Below are 16,616 nucleotides of genomic sequence, written 5' to 3'. Positions count from 1 at the left end.
ACAAACTAGATGTGGCTGTGAAATGTTTTGGGTTAATAAAATGTTATCTCTGGATTTTATTTAAGCAGTGATTCTCTCTCTCTCTCTCTCTCTCTCTCTCTCTCTTCCTGTCTCTCTCATAGAATCCTTATGATGTAAGAATTTAGCTACTTTCTGTCCAGCGTAGCATATTTATATGAATTGGGTTTCTGTTTCTAAAAATTTTTTATGCAAGGAAATATTGTAGGAAGTTCTTTCTCGCAGCTCCGCTGCAGGGGCCCAGGACTGCATGGATTGCTATGTCTGCTAGACTTCCTGGAAGCAAGCCAGTGTGTTATGGTGAGTTTCATATGGAAGCGGTGAGCCACTAAAAGGCTTGCACAGGCTCCTAACTGTACTGAGGAGAGGAAGCCTTTGGAAATTCAGCAGGAAGGCGGCAGCAGCAGCAACAAGCAGCCACAGTGGCAGTAAAGCTAGGCAGGTTCACAGTGAGCATCTTTGACAGTGAGTCCAGGAGCACCTAGCTCCCCATCCTGCTGCTGAAGGAGAGACCAAAACTGTCGATTGCAAGATTTTTCGAGTGTCATGTTTATGATGTTAGGTCATGTGATACTACTGTACCCTAAGTTGCCAACTTCGCCTTACTCTGGAGAAGATCCTTTGCTGCAGTGCTTCCCCCCGCCCCCTTTCTTTCTTTTTCTTTCTTTTCTTTTTTTCTTGAAAGAGAAAGAAGTGTGCAATGTATGTTTATGCCTACACCATGCCGAGGCGACACTTACCAGTAAATAATCTCTGTATCCCGGAGGTAAGATACTGTTTCTGCTTTCCCTGCACAGTGCTGCTGCAGCACGGAGCGGATCCAAACATTCGGAACACTGATGGGAAATCAGCCCTGGACCTGGCAGATCCTTCAGCAAAAGCTGTCCTTACAGGTAAGAACCAGGGAGCTACCAAACTGTTTTATCTGTGGAACTGCTTCTTGATTTTGTAAAACCTTTCTGCATGGAATTTTTTTCCCACTGCTAAATCTAACAAATACATGTGTCATCTGCTGCCTTCTTAAGGACTTGATATGTCTCAGTTGCTGTGCTGTCATAAGCAGAAGCAGTAAGATTGCTTCTTCTACTTAGAATTGGAACATAAATCATAACGTATATTATTCACTCATATTTTAGTCATTTTTCTGATTTATATAATTTCCTGGTACCTCACCCTGTCAGTTGTTTCTTTTTAAGACCTTCACTGTTAAGCAAGCAAGGGCATTTGTGTGACTGTGAAAGTAGTTTTGATTGGAAAGACAACCTGCTGCCTTATTTCTTGGGTTGGTAGTTAAGTGAAATAATGCTGCTGCTTCTCCCTTGCCACCCTGTTTGTATTTTTATCATATGTTTTCACTTTTGCCGTGATAGCTAAGCTATGTTTAACTAAGCCAATATTATTATTATTATTATTTTTTACTTCAGGTACTGCACAGTTTTGGCTAAAGTATTAGTTGTATTAAAACAAATGCCAATAGCCAACAAGGAGGAAATGCTCAAATAGAAGGGATCTCTGATAACAATATAGAAAATAATGCTGTAAGTGATAGGATCTTGAGCATCTGTTTTCATTGATCTTCATTTGCAAAATGCTGCATCGGATCTATTTTTGTTATTATTCTTAGCCTCTGAGTCCTGCTGCCTTTGCCCTCTTTTACTTAACCGACCTTTGGAATCTGGAGCCTCTGTCACTGCAGTACCAGCAGTGCTGCTCTAGCTTGTGTGAGAGTAAATGACTTTTAACCACCTTTCCCATTTGCCCATGTTTGAAGAAAATAAATCTTTTGTTCTCTAAGTTCAGAGTCCATGCTGCGCATTTTAACCAAGATTCTGAGGTGAATGGAAAACACTGATATATAGAAAGCTTTGAAAATATACAGAGTTTTGCTTAATTACTCTGCATAGAAAGACAGCTTCCCACTGTGCCAAAATTAATATCACCACTGTTAAATCACAGTAATATGACTTTTCTCAATTAATGAAAGGTTAGGTGCTTCAGTTACTGAATCAAGATTATATACACAAGAAGAATAAAGCTATTTAAATCAGTATAGATCAGAAGAAATTTAAATATAAATGTCCAATTTTAAATATAAAATTGAAATTCATAGCCTCAGGCCTGCTTAGGTTCTACAGCCTTTCAGTGTCTTACCAAAGCCCAGAGCAGTGATGATCGCTTTACAGTGGTCTCCAGCCAGAGGAGAAATCCAGTTCGTAGTAACAGAGCTACAGTCTATTGTGAGTGCTGAGCAAGACGGGCTCTGTGTCTAAGTGTCCTCCCTCTGACCTTTCCTTCTCCCAGCACCTGCCTTGACCACCTCGTAGATTCATTTAATGCAACATTGCTTTTTACTTTTTAAAAAGACATATTTATGTACGTTATTGACAACAAGAGGCTACCTCTTAATTTGCAGTGAATTTCAGGGAAGTTTATATTGGCTGTTGCTAGTTTATGGGGAATGGAGATTCCTGGAGAACAGATGCCATATCCATTCAGATTGATTTGAAATCCATCTAGTACGTACTTTGCTTAGATAGGAAGATATGAAATTCTTGTTGGTTGTAATACTGATTTTATTATCTGTTCTTTTCAGGAAGGTCTGTTCTTTTGGATATGATATGTGACTTTTCAGATATGAAAAACAGAGTCTAGTAATAGACGTTAATTCTGTTGAAGTGATAACCTAGTTCTACTTAACACATTTGTGTTATGTAACACAGTGAAATGGCACTTAGGTGAAATGTACTCCAAAATGTTTTCTTGACCTTGTAGGTTCTCTACTAATAAATTGTTCCCAAAGTAATTATGGGGGAAGTTTTATTTACAAAGTAAATTTTTAAAATTAAGCATGTTTTTAAAATGGTATATATTGAAAGGAATGTCTTAATTTAGAAGTATTAGACATTGTTCTAAGTAAATAGGTCATTCTTTATTTTTATGCACGCTGCAATTGTAGTACCACTACTTACCTTGAGAGTGAAGTTTTTGTTCTTAAATATTCTCTTTGGAAATTTGCTTGCTGAAAAAAAATCTCTTTTGAGATTCCATCTTTTTAATTACTACTATACCTTAGCCAAAGCCTTAGTGTACAAGTGAGTATCTGTCTTCTTTAAAGGAAACTGACAGAGTGAACCTCTCTTTTTTAGAACATTTTTTAAAGATGAGTGGTAGAGACAGAGACAGAGGTCTTCCATCTGCTGGTTTACTCCCCACATGGCCACAATGGCCAGAGCCGCTCTGATCCAAAGCCAGGAGTCAGGAGCTTCCTCTGGGTCTTCCACATGGATGCAAGGGCCCAAGGACTTGGGCCATCCTCTACTGCTTTCCCAGGCCATAGCTGAGAGCTGGATAGGAAGAGGAGCAGCTGGGACTAGAACCGGCACCCATATGGGATGCTGGCACTTCAGGCCAGGGCTTTAACCCACTGTGCCACAGCGCCGGCCCCAATAGAACATTTGAAAATTATGACTGATCGAGGATCTGTCTTAGACTTAAAGAAGGAAGTTTTACAAAACTATACAAAGCAGCAGAATAGCCTTAGTTTTACAGTTTAGGGGCCCCCAACATAGAGCCATTTGCTTAGGGTAGTACTTAGGTATTTACAGCACAACACTTAGACTTAGTAAATCCTGCTGCATTACTGTGTAAGAGGGTGATGCTATGCTTAGGAGAAATCCTGATTTTTTTTTTTTTTTCTTTTTTGATAATGACAAAGTCTACGTTATCAACTAAAGGATTGGTTTGGTTTGCTTTTTTTTTTTTTTTTTAAAGAAATACCAATATGAAAAGTATAAAACAGTCTATGTAAATTTTGTTGAAAGGAGGTTTGGTATGTTAATGGATTTTGAGAAGTAACATTTTAGCCTTTTTTCCTGGTTATAAAAATAACTGAAAGGAACTCTGCCTCAGAACTTGACGTGGTTCATCAGTTAAATCTCTGCTCAAATGTCTGCTCCTCAAAGGAGCCCCTATGTTCCCAACCCCAGTACTTTGTTTTCTTGAAGGAGCTATTGATATCTGAAATTGCAGTTTGTTCTTGTTTTCCCCAGTAGAATGAAAACTTCGTGGGAGTTTGGACTTTTGTCACTCTTATTCACTTCTTTGTTTCCAGGACTTAGAATGATTAAATAAACAAATACAACTAAGGTCTAATCACTAGTAAATGAAAATAGCATATTTTCTAGGCCCTAGAAATACTCACTAAGCATTTTATTTGACCTCTCACTTCATATTGCAGTCATCTTAATAAAAAATTATTCTGGATTTCTTGTAGTTAAGAAGTAGTATACTCTTTAACACGTAATTGAATTATTGTTATTATTACATTTTTAATTTGAGAAGCAGACACACAAATGAGAGTTCCCACATGCTGATTCCCTCCCCACATGCCCACAATGGCTGGGACTGAGCCAGGTTGAAGCTGGGAACTGAGAACTCAGTCCAGGTCTCCTATGTGGTGGCAGGGATCCAACTACTTGAGCCATCACCTGTTGCCTTCCAGGATGCACATTAGCAGGAAGCTGGAATTGGAGTGGACCCAGCACTTGAACCTAGGCACTCTGATTTGGGATATGGATACTCATTAGTCCAAATGCCCGTTCTATGTAATTTGAAAATATTTCAGTTGGTATGATGAGTGAGAAATGTACTGTTGACGCAGGACTCCTTGATTAAGAGCATTCCAATTCTGGAATGATCAGTCTGCCTGCAGCTGTCACATCAGACTTCCAGATGTCCAACCAGAGCCTAATGTTCACTCTTTTCATTCAGTTGTTAATAGTTCTTACCACACTGTTTTTGCACTATACTATAGTGTGGCATATTGCATAGTACATGTTGTATATTTTTACTATTACCTACATAATTGAAGATAGTTTCTCATGCTGGTAATCTGAACTTTAAGAATTATTTATATCAATTGTTAAGAAGCATAATTTTTCAATGGAAATAAACCTTTTGTTACTTTTCAAGATAAGTTATATAGTTTTCCAGCTGAGTTTTGCAAGGGGAAAATTATTGTTATATTAAGATGAGTTCCTTTTTTTTTTAAAAAAAATTACCATTAATATTATAGCAAAGGAAGTTAAAACTTGTTATTGTTGAAATAAAACAGTGTGAATACTCATTTTAAAGGTACATTGAAAATGCTAATTTCTTAACTAATTTTAAGAAAATTTTGTTAACTTAGTTTGTAGTTTGAGACACAAATAGGACAATTTAAGGACAATTTTATTAAAAGTGCTTGAAATACTTTATTGGAAAACTTAAAACCAGGAAGATGAGAAGAATGTGAAGCTAGCACCTTTTTAAAAAGACCATACAATGACTTAACACATTAATTTAAAAAATTTTTAAATACTTTATTTATTTACTTGGAAGGCAGAGTCATAAACATTGAGAGGAAGAGACAGAAAAAAAGGTCTTCCATTTGCTGGTTCACTCCCCAAATGGCTGCAATGGCCAGAGCTGTGCCAAACTGAAGCCAGGAGTCAGGAGCTTCCTCCAGGTCTCTCACGTGGGTGCAGGGGCCTAAGCACTTGGGCCATCCTCTGGTGCTTTCTCAGGCCATAAGCAGAGAGCTGGATCAGAAGAGGAGCAGGTGGTACATGAACCGGTGCTCGAATGGGATGCTAGGACTGCAGGTGAATGCTTAGCCTACTGTGCTACAGAGCCAACGCCAATTTAAATTTTTGAAATATTATTTGCACCTTGAACAAATAGTTCAGTGGCTTATTTGAAGCTAGTTAATTTCTTTTTAGCACTTATTTTTGTAATTTATATTGATTTTTTTCATATTACCCACAGTAAACTAAGCTTTCTTTGAAGAAGTTTATGTAAAATACAACAAGAATAATAGTGGACACCCTCTGCATTCCTCCAGGAGCCAGGCGCTGTTCTGAGGGCACTAAGTCCTCGTAAGGAAGCTATGAGGTAGACATCATTGTCCATCTTTCAGGGCAGAGGTTAAGTTGCCTTTGCAAGTTCGCAGGGTCACTAAGGGAAATTGTTAGGGTTTGAGTCACTACTCTTACATATGTAGAATCATTTTACTTATTTTTTTTTTCACCTTTTAAACTGTTTATTCATTTGGAGGGTTGTGGTCCTTCACAATGTAAAAATAAAATCAGACCAGCTCATAAACTCAGGGCTTAATTCCATTTTGTTAATACAGTGCTTTTCTACTTTATTAAAGGTTCTTCCTTTCCAAAAGATAATATTTACCTAATTAACATTACCTACAAGACTCGTCATTCTATTATTATAGCACAATTAATTTGGTAATTTAAGTGATCTATCAAACTTCATAAATTCTGTTAAGCCTTTGCTATCTAATCAATCAGTAGGCTTGGTTAGCATTCAATACTTTACAAAAAACAGTAATTAGAATCTATAAGGAAAGATAGTATTCAAAATGTATAAGCTATCCACAGAGGCAGCTCAAATAATGTAAATAGGCTTTGTATGAGTTACAGGCAGTTACGTATATACATGGCATGGGAGGACTCAGAAACTTTCTGTTTAAATAACCCAAGCACTGTACTTCAAGCTCTTCCCATCAACTGTTTTATGTACTTACAGCCATTAGGCTGATATCATTAAAAACATCATGATCTTTCAACTAATCGAAACGACATATTTGTGAAGCATAACTTATTAGTGTATACTCTCCAAGCAGCTGGCATTCTCCCTAGTAGACTGTACCAACTGTGTGTTATTTTCATTGCACGTTGTATTAGCGCTTTAACTACAACCAAATTGCTGCTATTTTAAATGATTCTTTTAAATTTATTATAATAAAGTGCTGTTAATACTTGTTTTCTTAAAATAACACATTGACAGAATTCATTAATGCTTCGGTATTACAATGGTTACGAGCTCTAGTCTTTGAAAATTTTATTAAACATTTATTTTAACATAACTGTAGGTTCACATGTAAGTATAAAAAGTAATTCAGGAATGTCCCCTGTACCTTTTATCTAATTTCCCCTAGTGTAAGGTCTTGCAAAACTGTAACATGATACTACAGCCAGGATATTAACATTGACATTGTTAAGATATAGAATGTTTCCATCATCAGAGATATTCTTTCTACTTTTCCCCTACTTTATCTAGTTTTGCTTTTTATTTTCTGGAAGAAATTGTGAAATGTGTTTGTAGAACTAAAATAAATCTATGCTCACTTGACATAGCAAACAACCACTAACATTCAGGGGAGCAGAAGAAAGCACTTTATTTTGCAATGCACAGAACAAGGGATCATGCATCTATCACTTAATTCCTGTACTGTCCAATGGACTAAGGGTGGTGAAACTTACAGATTAAAGTTGAGGTTGAGCTTTGTGTATCAGCTCATATGCAGGTTTCTATCTTTCTTTTTAAAAATTTATTTTTATTTATTTGAAAGGCAGAATTACAGAGACAGAAAATCTCCCATCCTTTGATTGATTCCCCAAATGGCCTCAATGGCTAGGACTGAGCCAAGCTGAAACCAGGAGCCTGGAACTACATCTGGGTCTCCTGTGTGGGTGTCAGGGGTCCAAGCTCTTGGGCCATCTTCTGTTGCTTTCCCTGGCACATTAACAGGGAGTTGGATTGGAAGTGGAGCAGCCAGGACTCAAACCAGCACTAATATGGGAAGTTGGCATTTCAGGCAGCAGCTTAACCTGCTGTGCCACAACACCAGCTCCATTTGCAGCTTTCTTTTTGGTCTGCAGTACTTGTGGCCTTCTTTCGGCGGTCAGCAATAGGAAGGTTAGTGTGTTCTTCTGAAGATGCTGTGATGTAAGGATGGACTCTGGTCTGTCTAGGGTCTACTGGTAGATTGGTTATTACCTTGATTCATCAGGATCTGGAGTTGCTTTGGGGTCTCAAAATAGAGTCTAGCATTAGGATATTTACTTCAGAGATAATGGAATTCTGAGTCTTGTGACCTGGGGTCTTGAGGTTTCACCTGACCTTTATACTATTCCCTTAATTTAGTGAGTTAATCTTTAGCAAGGAGTTAACTTGGGATCATCAATCTAAAGACAGAGGAACTATAAGCCACAGTACGGAGACTGGGGCCTGATAAAGTCTGCTTTGAAAGCAGCAGGGCTCCATTTCAGTGTTAGTCTTATTTCTTACTGGAATGTTCAGTAGATTTCACTAGTAAAACCATTTGGCTCTAGTACTCTGTTTATTGATTAAATTTGTAATGGATGTCAGACAAATCAGGTTATTTATTTCACCTAGTGTGCATTTTGGTAGTTTGTCTTTCGAGGAATTACTTGGTTTCATCTAACTTGTCAAATTTGTGTGTAGAGTTGTTTGCAGCTTTTCTCATTGGACCTTTGATGTCTGCAGGGTCTGTGGTGATATCAGTCATTTGGTTTCTCTCTTTTTTGTAAAAAAAAAAAATTCTTTATTTCATTGAGCTTTTTTTCTCTTCTGTTTTCAATTTCATTCATTTCTGTTCTTTATAATTTCTTTCCTTATGCTAATGTTGAACTTATACTTTTTCCTGGGTTCTTGAGGTGAGAGCTTAGAAAATTGACTTAAGATTTTTTCCCCCTTCTTTTCTAATATAGCATTCTATATATAGTGTTAAAAGTTTCTCTCTGGGGCTGACGCTGTGACATAGTGGGTAAAGCCACTGCCTGCAGTGTCAGCATCCCGTATGAGCGCCAGTTCAAGTCCCAGCTGCTCTACTTCAATCTAGCTCTCTGCTATGGCCTGGGAAAGCAGTAGAAGATGGCCCAAATGCTTGGGCCTCTGCACCCACATGGGAGATCTGGAGAAGGCTCCTGGCTCCTGGCTTCGGATCAGCTCAGCTGCAGCTGTTGCAGCCATTTGGGGAATGATCCACCAGATAGAAGATTTCTCTCCTTCTCTCCCTTTCTGTGTAACTCTTCCAAATAAAATTAACAAATCTTTTTAGAAAGATGATTGCCTCAATAGAGGCAGAGAAAGCATCTGATAAACTGCAATGTCCTTCCATGATAAAAAAAAAAAAAAGCCTTAAGCAAATTGGGTGTAGAAGGAACATATCTCAACACAATTGAAGCAACATATGACAAACCCACAGCCAGAATCATATTGAATGAGGAAAGGCTGGAAGCATTTGTACTAAGATCCAGAACCAGACAAGGATGCCTACTGCAACCATTGCTATTCACTATAGTCTGGAAGTTTTAGCCAGAGCCATTAAGCAAGAAAAACAAATCAAAGGGATTCATATTAGGAAGAAGTCAAATTATCCCTGCTTGCAGATGAGATGATCCTAAATATAGGGGACCCAAAAGACTCCACCAAGAGACTATTGGAGCTTGTAAGAGAATTTGGTGAAGTTATAAAATTAACACGCAAAAATCAGTAGCATTTGTGTACATAAACAAATCATGGCTGAGAACATCAGTCCCATTCACAGTTGCTACAAGAAACTTTAAACACTTTGGAATAAATTTAACTAAGGATATGAAAGATCTCTACAGTGAAAATTACAAAACATTAAGGAAACAAATAGAAGAAGACACCAAAAAATGGGGAAATCTTCCATGTTTGTGGATTGGAAGAATTAATATAATTAAAATGTCCATACTACCCAAAGCAATTTTACCAATTCAGTGTTCTGTTTTCATGTTCATACAGTTCAATTTATTCCTTTTTCTTTATTTTGAGATTTCAACTCTTTAACCCATGGGCTAATTAGAATTATGTTGTTTAGATTTAAGTGTTTGGATTTTTCTGTTATCTTATTGATGCTGCTTGGTAGTTTAATTCCATTATACTTGGAAAATATTTTGTATTATTTCAACTCTTGATTTCTAGAAGTTTTGTTTTAAGGCCAGGATGTGTTCTGTTATGGTGTAGGGTATATTCCATGGGTATATGGAAAAATGTCTGAGCTTGTTTAATAGAGAGCTTTATAATTATCTATTAGAGCCTGTTGAATGATGGTGTTATAAAGTTCTATATTCTTGCTGATTTTCTACCTAGATATTCTGTCAGTTATTGAGAGAGGGGTAGTAATATATCCAACTATAATTAGACATTAATGTCTACCAAATTTTGCAACTTTGTGACTTGGTACATACATTTAAGATTGTTACATCTTTCTGGTACATTGACCCTTTTATCATAACGTAAAGATTATTTCAAATAATTCTCTTTGCTGTAAATTCTACTTTATCTAATATTAATATAGCCATGCCTGCTTTTTTTGTCATTGATGTTTGTATGAGATATATTTTCCATCCTTTTACTTTCAGCCTACCAATATCATTGTGTTTGAACTGAGTTCCTTTCAGATAGCATATAGTTGAGTCACATTTCCTACCTTTGCTGCCAATTTCTGGTTTTTAACTGTTGTATTTAGGTCCTGAGACCTGTGGCAGACTTCTGGCTACTGTAACTGCAATATAATAAATTTGTGTTCTTTTAAGCCACTAAATCTATGATTATTTGTTATAATGACAGTAGGAAACTAACACAGTACCTAGAGGTTGTCTTTTTTGTTCATTTTGAAATCTTCCTAGTTCTTGGTATGACAAATCATATTCCTTTGAAACCTGGATATTTTGATATTATGGGACTTTGGATCTTTTTTAAACCTGTCTTAGCTGGCTTAATTTGACAGTGCCTTCTTGAAGTCAGTTGTGGTTGGAAGTCTAGTTTTTCTACCTATTTATTTATTTATTTGTCTTTGCATTCTCATTTATGGTTACTGCTGTTTTTGTTTTGCTTTTTAATTTTTTTCCTAGGGGAAAAAATACAACCAGAGAAATTTATATAGAGAGAGAAGTCTTCCATCCCCTGGTTCACTCCCCAAATGGCCACCATGGCCAGAGCAGGGCCCATCTAAAGCCATGAGCCAGTAGCTTCCTCTGGGTCTCTCATGTGGGTGCAGGGACCCAAGCACTTGGGCCATCCTCTGCTGCTTTCCCAGGTCATAGCAGAGAGCTGGATTGGAAGTAGAGCAGCGGGGACTCGAACTGGTGCCTATATGGGATGCCAGTACCGCAGGTGGCGGCTTTACCTGCTATACCACAGTGCTGGTCCCCCATCCATTCACTTTTGATACCCAAGAGAGAGTTTCTCATTATTGCTGGGTACGGGTGGGATTTCTGCCTTCTTACCAAGCCTCCAAGGCTACCTTCTTGCTTGGTAAGTGTATTACTGTCTTTTTACTTTACCCACATGATTACCACTGATAACATGGTAGGTAGAGGAGAAGAGTAGCCTCATTACTATTGAACTGTAATGAAAGGCTTGATTCTGTACTGAGGTCTCCTCTAATACCATCCAAGTGGGAAACTGTAGGGGCATGTTGCTATTGCCGGGTGAGAATGGAAATCCATAGTTCCAGCAACACTGGAGAGAAGAGGTACTAATTACTGCCTAGCAGAAATGATAGTCTGCCTCGTGGGTTTCCCATTAAAGCCTGGTGAGAATGCTCATTTAGACTCATCAGAAGGTCTCTGCTGGCATGGAAGTGTTGGGACAGGTTTTTTTTTTTTTTTATTTTGTTTTTTGGTGCATGTCAGTGAGGTATTTGGTTGGAGTAGATTGGCTATTATGTAAAGGTTTTCTGCCTTGCTAGGTTCTGCTTTTTCTGTTCCTTTAATTAGAGAGGACTTTTTTTTTGTCTGTGCCAATTGGCATCTGTGGGTTGCCAACTCTACAGCACTTAAGTCTCTGTGCTATGTGGGACAAAAAGGACTTGGGAACACACCACCATATCATTCCTTGAGTACTGGAGCCCCTAGTCTGTCGTCCTTCTTCTCTTCACCCTTGAGAGTCCTCTAACGTTTGTATTATAGTTGGTGTCCAGGAGTTTTAGATGCACTTAGTGGGAAGAACAAGGAAAAGTGTATCTATTTTTGTTTTCCCAGAAGTCTTGACATTATTTTGAATAAGTCATTACTATATGGTACCCTTCGTTACTCTAGTGGACACTCGGAGGATATAAGCATTGAGTAAGATATCATGAGCAGGAGGAAGTCTTGTGGTATGCCCGTTGTTCTAAATCTGTTAGTCAGAAACCTAGATTTCAGTAACTGAGATAAAGGGGGATATATTATTGGATTCTCAGTACTGTTCACATAATGGTAGAGAGAATACAATTGTTTAATGCTTTAACTTTTAAAACTGAATAAAAATAAAGTTATGATTTTAGTATTTATTGTTGAATTGTAAGAAAAGAAGTTATCAACAACTGCTTATGCTATCAGTTGGTAGCTACCTTTTCATTCCTCTTTTCTATGCTGTAATATTAATTCCATTCGCTCTTTGGCTCAGCCATAGAGCGGCGCATATTTTCCTAGCTTGTCTTAATTTAGAAGACCTATTTTTCTGAAACTTTAATATGGCACTGAACAAATGGCATGAAGTTTTTATTAAAATATAGGAGGTGTTACTTAGTGTTACTAAGTAGTGGAATTATGAAAATAATTTAGAATTAAGCAGGCACCATAGTTAAAGTAACTAGCTTAGCGTTGGAGGGTTACTAGTGGAATTTTTGCTGTATACATTGTTAGTATCCCTGTCTTATGTTATTCATTCATAAGGTTGAGGAAACTGGAGGAGGATATAATGCAAAAGATCTAAATTGAGTTAAAACCAGAGAAGTCTTCAAACAGATGTTTATTTTCCTGCCTCACATTTCCAGGCAGAAGTGTCCTTACAACTGCATTTAACACCTTCCAGCCTGCTGTTTCAGCAGATGGCAAGGAGGAACAGCAGCTAGCTGGTGGGGTGAGGCTAACCAGATTAGACTCATTTGATAGGGGCAGTTTAGCGAGGCTTTGGAATAGGAAGGAGAGTCACCGATGATCTTCGGAGACACAGTACTCTTCTTAATCCTTTTTCTGCAATGCAGAGGAGCAGCCATCACTAACTGCAGATTTATGGCTACACGGGATAGCGGTTAAGAAGCTGAAAGAAGAGACAGTAGTTGAGCTTACAGGGAAATAGATGTGTGTATGTGGTTCCTGTTATTTTTCAGCTTGTTGTCATAGGCTGTTAGATTCTATGCAAAATCTTGGCTCACATTTCTTGAGCATTTACTTTATGCCAGGCCTTGTGGTATGTATTTTACTGTACTGCAAACAATAATCATTTTCTTTGAATTTCTGAATTTTGTGTCTTGAGTTTAGAAAGTACTTCAGGTACACTGCAATTTACATAAAGTTACCCTGTGTAGTGATTTTATGATTTTGTATTTTCCATTTGCTTTCTTTTCCATCAGAAATGTATTTTGACAGAAAATTACATCCCTGTTCTTTACATGTAAGTTTTCTCTAGGATCCATTGTTGAATATCTTGCTATGTTTATTGGGCAGGTGTTTTGGCTTAATGGGTTAAGTCATCTCCTGTGACGCTGGCATCTCATATATGGGCAGCAGTTCAAGTCACAGCTACTCCGCTTCCAATCCAGCTTCCTGCTAATGCGCCTGTAAAAGCAGTGAAAGATGGCCCTAGTCCTTGGGCCCCTTCACACACGTGGGAGACCTGATTAAAGTTCCTGGCTTCTGGCTTCAGCCTGGCCCAGCCCGAGCTATTGTGGCTATCTGAGGAATGAACCAGAAGATGGAAGATTCTCCATGCCTTCTCTCTCTCTCTCTCTCTCTCTCTCTCTCTCTCTGTCACTTTCGCTCTGTAACTCTGCCTTTCAAATAAATGAAATAATTCATTTTTAAAAAGCAACATTTATTACTTAATAAACTTAAATCCTTGGGCCCTTCTTTTCTATTGATCTAGTAATACTGATACCAGATCCATATCACTTATTGTGAAATTTCTTTTTTTTTTTTTTTTTTGACAGAGTTAGACAGTGAGAGAGACAGAGAGAGAGAAAGGTATTCCTTTTCCGTTGGTTCACCCCCCAAGTGGCCGCTACGGCCGGCGCACCACGCTGATCCGAAGCCAGGAGCCAGGTGCTTCCTTCTGGTCTCCGATGCGGGTGCAGGGCCCAAGCACTTGGGCCATCCTCCACTACCCTCCCAGGCCACAGAAGAGAGCTGGACTGGAAGAGGAGCAACCGGGACAGAATCCGGTGCCGCAACTGGGACTAGAACCCGGAATGCCGGTGCCGCAGGCAGAGGATTAGCCTAGTGAATCACAGCACCAGCAATGAAATTTCAATACCAGTAGCAGCCAGAAAAAAATTTTAATAACATTGACTGGTTTATTTCATTTATCTTCTTAAAAGTCATTTTACTTCAAATAAAACTCAGAACATTTTTTCTGGCCCTATCTACCCATTTGACTGCATTGTTCAACACTTTGCCTATTGCTTAGATTCCAGCCATACTAACCTCCTTTCTGTCACTCAAGTTGGTTTCTATCTGGTATTCTACCTTCTCTGTCTTGTCTCTACAGTGTTGATTCCTTTGTATGAAATGCTCTTTCTCAACATCTTTGCTTAACTGCTGTCTCTTGGTTTTTAAAGTTCAATTAAAAAATCACTACCACAAGTAGACTTTTCCAGAACCCTTATACAAACTGGTATCCAGAGTAGCTGGCAGTCATCCTCTACGTTGCTGGTCTTGCACCATTGGTAGTAATTTCAGTTACTTTTTTTTTTTTTTTTTAATTTAAATCTTGATTCCCACTCTTCTGGACTAACTTCTTGTTTTTGTTTTCTTTTTCTCTTTGTTCATTGTTATGGTCCCAGCACTTGATAAACATTTGTTGAATGAGTAATCATTGAGTAGATGGGTGCTTCATGGGCTATTTTACTATGAAATGGAACATTTTTGATGTTTTGTTATGCATACCAATAATACTAAAAAATAGAAGAAATGATACATCATGTAGACAAATTAAAATTGATTAAAAGATTGGAAAGGAGCCTTGATAAGGCATCTAATCTGGTGGTTTGCTTGATAAATCTGTGTTGTTCTGTTATGCCTGAATCCCCAAGTTCTACATTCACCCGCTGTTAAATAAACCAACAAACTTATTCTTTAGTTAGATCATTTAAAACAACACTGAGTTCCATTACATTAAAGGTGGGGAGGAGTATACCTTTTATGTATTAATCTATGCTACATAAAACTTTTCTATCATAAAGTGTTCAATGTTTGGTCCATTTTTGGTCCTAGTAATAGGTTTGTTACTGAGGAAAAAATACAGATGATCAGTTGCATACTGACTGTATTCAGAATTGTCACTGGGCTTCTGTAGTCCTAGATAAATGAAATAAATATCAACAAAAAAACTGTGCGGTAGGCATCATGTCAAATCAAGTTAAGCTGTGGGTTGGGACACTACATTCCATGTCAGAACGCCATTTTGAGTCTTTGCTATTCTACTTCCGATCTAGCTTCCTACTATTGTGCCAGCGAAGCAGCAGATGGTAGCTCAAGTACTTGAGTCCTTGCTGTCCACATGGGAGGTACAGATGGAGTTCAGTCTTTAAAAAAGAAAGAAAGAAAGAAATTGTAAAACTTTCCTATTCAATTAAAACTTATTGATTGCCTAATGTTGTAGCTATACCCTTAGTTTTAAAAGATATTTCATAATTTTATCTAAGAATTCTTTATTGTATGTAATATAAAGTCTCCTTTTTACTGTATTGTTTTTATGAGAAAGTATATATATATATATATCCTCATAAATTTTTCTAAAATCTTCATCTACATACTACCAGTTTTAATTTGATCTCATTTTTAAATAAAACAATTTTTGATTCTGTTGATTATAATGAGGCTGTTATAATAAACTAAATATTCTCAGCTAAATATTTAGTCTCATATCCACAAATGTGTTGATTTAAAATATTTGTTAACATTTAGCTAGTTCATAAAGCAGTTTCCAAACTTATTTTTTTTAAGATTTATTTATTTATTTGAAAGATTTACACAGAGAGAAAAGGGGGGGGGGGGTCTTCCATCCGCTGGTTCACTCCCCAACTGGCTGCAAAGGCCAGACCTGCATTGATCTGAAGCCAATAGTCAGAAGCCAGGAGCTTCTTCTGGGTCTTCCACGCAGGTGCAGGGGCCCAAAGACCTACTGCTTTCCCAGGCCACGGCAGATAGCTGTATCGGAAGTGGAGCAGCTGGGACTTGAACTGGCACCCATATGGGATGCCAACACTGCAGGCGGCAGCTCTACCCACTACACCATACCACCGGTCCTCAACCTTATTAATACCTCAAGAATTCTCTCGTTTTTCTGAAGAGTGTTAAAGGGGATGTTCCATGATTGACCTTTCCCTGTCCCTAGCCATGACTTTGTGTAAATAGTGAATCATTTTAGGGTGTTTTAGGCTAAGCAAAAGATTAAGAACCATGCAAGACTGAGAACAGCCCTACCTCATTGAGATAGGATTTTTGGTGAGAATACTTTCCCTTATTTTCATAGGGGTCATACATGTGCTGATGTGAAAGAAGCTACTGCTTTATTTTATAAAACAATTTTGAGTTTTGTGAGTTTATTCTTGTTTCATTTTCCTTTCTTTATTATCTTAATTTTTCATCTTAGTTCTTCAGTCAAAAAAACTTTTCCAAAGTAGGCTAAAACAAATCTGACATGGTTGGCTGATTTTTTTTTTTCAAGAAAAACTGACCAGTTTTTAATAATTTTCAGCATGAATCCAGCTATAGAATGCAGATATA

The 16,616-nt window shown here is 37.7% G+C and overlaps 1 protein-coding gene across 1 annotated transcript in view; it reads left to right on the top strand.

Annotated features, from left to right (window-relative positions):
• Window positions 1–16,616, top strand: part of TNKS (tankyrase) — a 216,159-nt gene that overhangs the window by 56,354 nt on the left and 143,189 nt on the right. The window contains exon 3 of the mRNA XM_062213699.1: window positions 816–911. Coding sequence (XP_062069683.1) covers window positions 816–911 — 96 coding nt within the window. The remainder of the gene's footprint in view (window positions 1–815; window positions 912–16,616) is intronic.

Source organism: Lepus europaeus, chromosome 16 (genome assembly GCF_033115175.1).
Source record: "Lepus europaeus isolate LE1 chromosome 16, mLepTim1.pri, whole genome shotgun sequence".
Classification (NCBI taxonomy): Eukaryota; Metazoa; Chordata; class Mammalia; order Lagomorpha; family Leporidae; genus Lepus; species Lepus europaeus.
The sequence above is the reverse complement of the archived record's forward strand: the minus strand, read 5'-3'. Positions and strand labels throughout refer to the sequence as shown.